This window comes from Bos mutus, chromosome 5 (genome assembly GCF_027580195.1).
Source record: "Bos mutus isolate GX-2022 chromosome 5, NWIPB_WYAK_1.1, whole genome shotgun sequence".
Lineage (NCBI taxonomy): Eukaryota > Metazoa > Chordata > Mammalia > Artiodactyla > Bovidae > Bos > Bos mutus.
This window is the reverse complement of record NC_091621.1, coordinates 42,662,985-42,670,047: the sequence shown is the minus strand read 5'-3', so window position 1 is coordinate 42,670,047 and position 7,063 is coordinate 42,662,985. Positions and strand designations below refer to the sequence as shown.

At 48.2% G+C, this 7,063-nt stretch overlaps 1 protein-coding gene across 16 annotated transcripts; it reads right to left on the bottom strand.

Annotated features, from left to right (window-relative positions):
* Positions 1 to 353: 353 nt before the first annotated feature.
* COX14 (cytochrome c oxidase assembly factor COX14) lies at positions 354 to 6,931 on the bottom strand. Of its 16 annotated transcripts, none has more exons than XM_070370751.1 (4): positions 4,913 to 5,053; positions 4,310 to 4,404; positions 866 to 1,022; positions 354 to 775 (listed from the first exon to the last, which is right to left on the bottom strand). In XM_070370751.1, the coding sequence occupies exon 4, from the start codon at positions 752 to 754 to the stop codon at positions 581 to 583; it is 174 nt and encodes a 57-aa protein (XP_070226852.1). In that variant the 5' UTR covers positions 755 to 775; positions 866 to 1,022; positions 4,310 to 4,404; positions 4,913 to 5,053; the 3' UTR covers positions 354 to 580. The 16 variants fall into 16 exon arrangements, with proteins under 16 accessions (XP_070226852.1, XP_070226849.1, XP_070226855.1 ...); XM_070370748.1 differs by having other exon boundaries at positions 354 to 762; XM_070370754.1 differs by having other exon boundaries at positions 866 to 903.
* Between the last annotated feature and the right edge of the window lie 132 nt (positions 6,932 to 7,063).

Here is a 7,063-nt window from a genome sequence, read left to right as displayed (position 1 = left end):
CTTCTACTTCATGCAATTTTGATACAGCTACTAAACAAGAGCCTCTGCCTCCCTTGACACGTGTGGCCATGCTGACCACAGAACCCCATTACTTGGACATAATAACTGGTCCAGAAATGGCCCCTGACCGAAAAAGAGCTTTGGTCTTTACAGAGTCTTCTCGGGGGATTTATACAGGTGCTGGGGCAGTCTTTTCATTGAGATCATGAGAGTTGAGATTACTATTCCTAGAACTAGTTAATAGGCAGAGCCCAAGATATGGAACTCTAATCCGTGACTAGAAAATGGGTAGTCAAGGTCCCACCTCTGTGGTCCACACCCTATTCAAGTAAACAAAAGCACCAAGACACAGATATGGCAAAGTATTTAATGTCTATAGGTGTGCCTCACCCTCCCATTCCTGTTTTGATTCGATAGCCTCTCCAAACTGGCTGCACCAGAGAAAACATGGGCATTTTCCACAGAGCAGAGTTTGAAAGCCAGTAAGGCCCTGGTCCTCTTGACTCAGAAACGATTGCAGGTGCAGTCTTTCCACAGCATGCCTCAGGCCTCTCTGCTCAAGGAAAAAAGCCCCCCAGTTCTATAGGGCTCCTGAGGTCTTCTGTTCTTCTGCAGCCTGGCGCCGGGAGCTGCGCCGCTGGAAATAGTGGTAGGCTCGGACACTGCAGAGGTAACCCCCGTACACAGTGAGGAGCATCATGGAGGTGGAGAAGGTCTTGTAGCCAATGTCAGCTAGTTGCTTGGCAGTTGGCATGTTGTCCCCTATAAAGACAGACTGGATTTAGACCCAAGGATAAGGCCTCATCTGCCCAGCCCCCTCCCCTGCTTATCTGGCTGCACTCTATTCTGAATAGCTGCTACTCACATGGCAAAGTTTGGTAGCTCAGCTGGTAGAGAATCCACCTGCAATGCAGGAGACCCCAGTTCAATTCCTGGGTTGGGAAGATCCCCTGGGGAAGGGATAGGCTACTCACTCCAGTATTCTTGGGCTTCCCTGGTGGCTCAGCTGGTAAAGAATCTGCCTGCAATGTGGGAGACCTGGGTTCAATCCTTGGGTTGGGAAGATCCCACGGAGGAGGGCATGACAATCCACTCCAATATCCTTGCCTGGAGAATCCCCATAGACAGAGGAGCCTGACGGGTTACAGTCCATGGGGTCAAAAAGAGTAGGACATGGCTGAGCAACTAAGCACAGCACATACTGGAAGATATTGCTGGGAACTCTTAAGATTCAAAAGGGCAAACAAAGTCTGCATACAAGGTACAGAAACATAGCTCAAACCAGGTGTATATGAATGACATCACAGCTAACACTTGACCCTCCATGTTTATGGAATGAAGTGACTGGTATGGACCACCTAGAAATGTTCTTAATTGGTGTATTACTTTAGGCACACATCAGTTTTTCTGGCCAGAAAGGAATTAATGGAAATAGCCAGAGATTAAATATTAGCAGTATATTATTCTGTCATAGGAGCCTTCTGGGCAATATCCAATTTGTTTTCCCATAAAATCATCTTATTTATGGCTCAGATTCCCAGGTTGGTCTTCAAGCATCTGTTAAAGCCATAGTATCCTTGAAATAGTGCCAATAGTATGTTTATATTGTTTCAATTAGACATAACCTTCTACAGCATTAATTCTAAGTTTCAAACATAAAACCAAGAACCTATCCCAAGGGCTAAAAACAAACTTACTGAGGCCCCAGCAAATGTTAACTCACATGTGCTTCAGATAAATTACTTCTAATTTAAGTGTTCCCTGGATAGTCTGAGCTAGGGAACAAGAGAAAGAATCTCTCATCTTGAACAAAATGTTCCTCAATCTGGGACTCTGCTGAGAGAATTAAAACTCTGACTGCAGTTAGTGAGAATAGGTTTCTTAAAAGTAAAGAATTTGAAAGAAGTGAAGTTCAGAATTAGCTGGTTGAGGGGATCTTGAGTAGGGTAAGATGTCTAATTACTTTTCAAAGTAAGTCCCATGAGTTGAATACTGCCTTTGAGCCAGTCCTTGAGGGTGGATCCCAATGCTGAGCTGAGGCACAGCTTCCTTGAATCATAATTCCAAGTGGCTATTGAAAGTAACATTAAATAATGTCAGAGGAAGAAAACCAAATGGCACAGGGGCAAGATAAGAAAGGGATGTTTTCAGGTTATTTGAAGTTTGAAAGGCCTCTAAGCTGTGAGACAGAAACACACACACACACACACACACAGGTTATTTGAAGTTTGAAAGGCCTCTAAGCTGTGAGACAGAAACACACACACACACACACAGGTTATTTGAAGTTTGAAAGGCCTCTAAGCTGTGAGACAGAAACACACACACACACACAGGTTATTTGAAGTTTGAAAGGCCTCTAAGCTGTGAGACAGAAACACACACACACACACAGGTTATTTGAAGTTTGAAAGGCCTCTAAGCTGTGAGACAGAAAGAAACACACACACACACACACACACAGAGGTTATTTGAAGTTTGAAAGGCCTCTAAGCTGTGAGACAGAAACACACACACACACACACACAGGTTATTTGAAGTTTGAAAGGCCTCTAAGCTGTGAGACAGAAACACACACACACACACACACACACAGGTTATTTGAAGTTTGAAAGGCCTCTAAGCTGTGAGACAGAAACACACACACACACACACACACACACACACACAGAGGTTATTTGAAGTTTGAAAGGCCTCTAAGCTGTGAGACAGACAGATACACACACACACACAGCAGGACACTAAGGTAATAAGCTCCCAGTTGGCAGCCTTCAAACTCCACCTAACTTATTCTTTCTCATCCTATCCTCCATTATCCTGGCCAGACACTAACCACTTATAGGACCACCTCTTCTCAGAGCTGGAGGAAGAAGGCTGGAAATAGGGTGGTAGATCTTGCCTAGAAGAGTGATAGAAGATCTACTGATGAAAATTTTCTAGAATCTCTTCTCCTGTCTAATCCAACTTGAGATTTCTATTTTCAAATTAACAAAAACTCTTCAGACCCTGAGCTAAAGCAGGGCAGTAGTAAAGGAGAACACAGATGAAGAAATTATTCTGGAAGTAGAACAAGGCTTATTAATTGGATGGGCTAGGGCAAAGTTGATGTATCTGCAAGTTAACAACTGAGGAAACTTTATGGAGTGGGATACCGTTAATAGAAAAGAGAAGAAACAGGTGTGTCTATATGTGTGTATGGGGATGGTGGTGGAGGCAGGAAGCGTCAGCCAAGATCATGAATTGGACACGTTCAAGTTAAGATGCTTAACGCAAAATTCACATGATGATGTCTGCCAGACACGTGGATATACAAATATGGAACAAATCCTGGGAAAGAGGCTAGGCTACAGATACATATGGAAATAACAAGTGATACCAAATTAGAGGATAAAACCAAAGAGAGTGAAGTCAAGGGAACACCAGTTTGAAGAAAGAAAACAATTTGGGAAGGAAAACAGGTAGGAAATTCCAGAAACACGTGGAATGCTCTTTCATTTAACCATGACAATGGTTGAAAATCACTGCTCTATCAAGTTACTGCCACTAACAGAGATATGCTTTATCTTTTGGGTATACTGGGCCAGAAGGAAAAAGGCCCATGAACCCCAACATGTCTATGCATTTTTCTAGGATAGAAACAGTTGATTAGAAGGATCATAACCCCCTTTCACCCCAAAGATAAGAACTGATGTTGTGATTTGCTGGTTAAGGGAATGGCAATGATAAGAATAACACAAGGTCAAGTAAATTCTAGTTTTGTTTTGCTTACTGATAAGGAGATTTGAATGTTTTCAGAGAAGTTCAATTCAGTCACTCAGTCGGATCCTACTCTTTGCGACCCCACAGACTGCTGCATGCCAGCCTTCCCTGTCCATCACCAACTCCCAAAGAAAAGAAGAAACTGGTGGCTAAACTGAGTGAGGTGGGTGGGATGGAATAAGATCTAGGATGGCCCAGAAAAAGAGGAAATTAGAAGTCCAAGTAGAAGGATTAACCTTGAAAATGAAAATTTTTGAGGTTAGCAGGAGAACCTTCTCATCTATGGGGCATCGGGTTTCTCAATAAAGCTCAAGGGTCTGTTATGGGGTTAGACTGGTTTCAGAATAACAACAAAAAGAAAACAAGAACCATAATGAAAAATGACACAAGGGTGTAATCTATAAAAACGTTTTCAAATTGTGGCTCTTTTTTCTTTTTCTGCCCCCTGAACACGGGAGAACCTCAAAGCTCAGATCTCTCTCCTCTGGAAAACTCATTTCCTCAAATGGGTCCATTCACCTTAGCTTAGATTTACTACTCACTTATCTACCTTTCACTCGGGCTATGTATGAAGGCTGCAGAGAAGGTGGCTTCTGTCCCAAAGGAGTTTATGGTTTGATGCGGATAAGCTGTGCATCCCAAATTCTGTTAGACAAAGTAGAAGACAGCAGTGACTAGAAAAAAAGAGGCATTTTGAGACTTCAGAGACAAAGCGAGGGCTCAAGAAAAGTTAGCAGAAAGGTGGAGACGGGCGGGCAGCAGTCGTTAGAAGGATTGGGAGGATTTACGTCAGTGAAGAGGGAGGGAGAGATATCCCAGGAATTGAAAGCAGCAAAGGAGTGGAGCCAGTTAATCGATAAACAGGAACGGGTGCCCGGGAAAGCCGCATTTCAGGGCACAGCGGACTACAAGATGAGAAAGGGTCAGAGTTACCAGAGTCAGAGCGTGGAGGACAAAACGCGCGGTGGAGTCAAGGCCTGACAGAAACCCACGGCCGCGAGGAGGATGCTGGGCTGGAAGCAGCGCACGATACGCGGTAAACCTCAAGGACACCGAAGACTGGGCATGCGAGGATGCGGTAAGCAAAGGCCGGCCCCAGCGGGAGCGCCTCAGCACACCGGAGGCCCGGGCTCCGGCCTGATTCAGGGCGTACCTGGATGCTGCCGCTCCCTGCCGTCCGACCGAGGCCTCCAGCCTGCGCGACCTCAGAGCGTAGACGGAAGCGGCACCCGGGACGAGAACGAGTAAGAATAGTGGCCCAGGAACAACACTGAATGCTGAGGCGCTATTGGTGCCGAACACCACCCTTTCTCCCGCCCCCTCGCCCCGCTTACCCTCTAGAATTTGGCTCCCGACGAGGGTAGAGCCCTGCGCGTCGGACGCAGCATAAACCCGCCCATGAAGGCGGGAGCCCGCGCCGGTGGCAGCTCTGATTGGTTGCCGCCTTTGAACTTCCGACTTCCGGGTCAGGCGCCTTTAGTACGCATCCTCAGACGAGTCTTCCTCTCGGAGAGGCCTGTTGATTTCTGGGGGTTGTAGTCATTCTTCACTGAGAAAAGGTCTTTGGCGACCCAAGTTCTGTAACCAGAACTTTTAGGATAATCAGTCACGAGAGAAAAGGCGATCTTTCTCTCCAACTCTGAGGAAACCAGCCAATCCTCAGCCTGTGGCACAGTGACGTCTCCGGTAGCTAGGTAGGTTCTCTCAGAGTCAGCCCTCTGAAGGGGACTGTGCGCCCCCTACAGATTGGAGCTGCCCTCTTCCCCGCCGCCGGCCCTTAAGCCCAGCTCAGGTAGGAATCCGACCCGCACCGCGAGGCCTGGGCCGCCCAGGACTGCGGCCGGTGTAGCCATGGGCACGGAGTGGGCGCAAGGGTCGCATTTCCGTAATGTTTCTGTCCCATATGTGACCTCCCCGCTTGCAGGCGGCGTGATATAGCCCCAAAGCGCCTGGAAAGGATTGGGGGGGATGCCACTTGGGGAAGGCGGGACTGCGTGGGCACCCCAGCAAGGGGCCGGGAGTGGCTAGGACAATCGAGGAAAGATTTCTTTTTTCCTTTTTCCCGTGGCATGAGTGCAAACATACGCATGTAGTGATGCACACTGCACATGCACCGCCACGTGCAGTTAAGTGTCCTTCCCCAACTTGTTTCTGGAAAAACCAAATCGGTTTTTGGATAGGCGAATAGGCCTGATTCAGAAGCCTCAGATTCAGTTAATGGTGAACAAAAATAAGCAAAGGTTTCTGACTCTCCAAGAGGGTCGCAGCTGCAGCCTAGGGAAGGAACTGTCATTTTGCCCTGACTTTGACCTCCTAGAGAGGCAGTTTCTGGATCCAGTCAGCACCAGACCTGGGCCCAGCCTCACTGCCTGACCCAGGAAGCTCTGCCCTTCACTGGTGAGGGTGACTCCTCTTCTCAAGCACCTGCCTGGTTTGTCCAGGAGTAAGGGAAGATTAACTTAATGCTGGCCAGAGCCAGTGTGCCAGGCACTGCCACACAGGAAGCTGAGACCCTCTGCTGGACGTGACAGGAGCCCTTGGGCTCTATTTATAGCCAGGGGCTCAAACTGCTGACCTGTGACATTCCCCTGCTGCCTCATTCCAGCCTGGAGCAAGGCCACTGCCAAGCACAGACCTCTCCTTCCTCCTCTCACTCCAGGGGGTAGTGTGGTTTGACTGTTTTTCCTCCTCCATGAATTTCCCAGCTCCTGAGGTGCTAGGGAAGTCAATACTGCATGAGAAGGCCTTCCGGTGACAAAGGAGAGCTGACCTTGGAGTGTCAGGACCACCAAGATGGGGACCTGCTCGTCCTCCCTTACCCACTCTTTGGCCCTTTGGCCTCCAAGTACAGGTGCTGGTTAGCTGCTCTGGCTGTTCTAGGGGTAGCTGAGAATTGGGTATAGGGTTTAGGAGGAGGTAAGGATCCAAGATGTCTTGGGCAGACAGCAGCAGGAGGGACCCAGCTGACACCTCCCCCCACTAGAGCTCCCAAGAAGGGAGGCAGGGCAGTTACAAAGGTCAAAGGGAGCAGGGTGATCTGAGTTTGCTATGAAAAGGTGTAGCTCTGTCAGCAGATTAAGTTCCTGCTCCCCAAAGAGGGTACTGGCGGGGAGGGTGAGAGAGGCTTGGAAAGGTCACGCATGGTAGGGAGAAGCTGGCAAAGAAGTAGGGACCGGGAAGTCCCGAGGGAGAATGACAAGCCCCATGGCCAGAGATGCCAGCGTGGCAGCAACCCTGGTGCCAGGGCAGCCTGGGGGAGGGGGAAAGGGGAGATGACCAGAGCTTTCTGAGGACGCAGATGTTG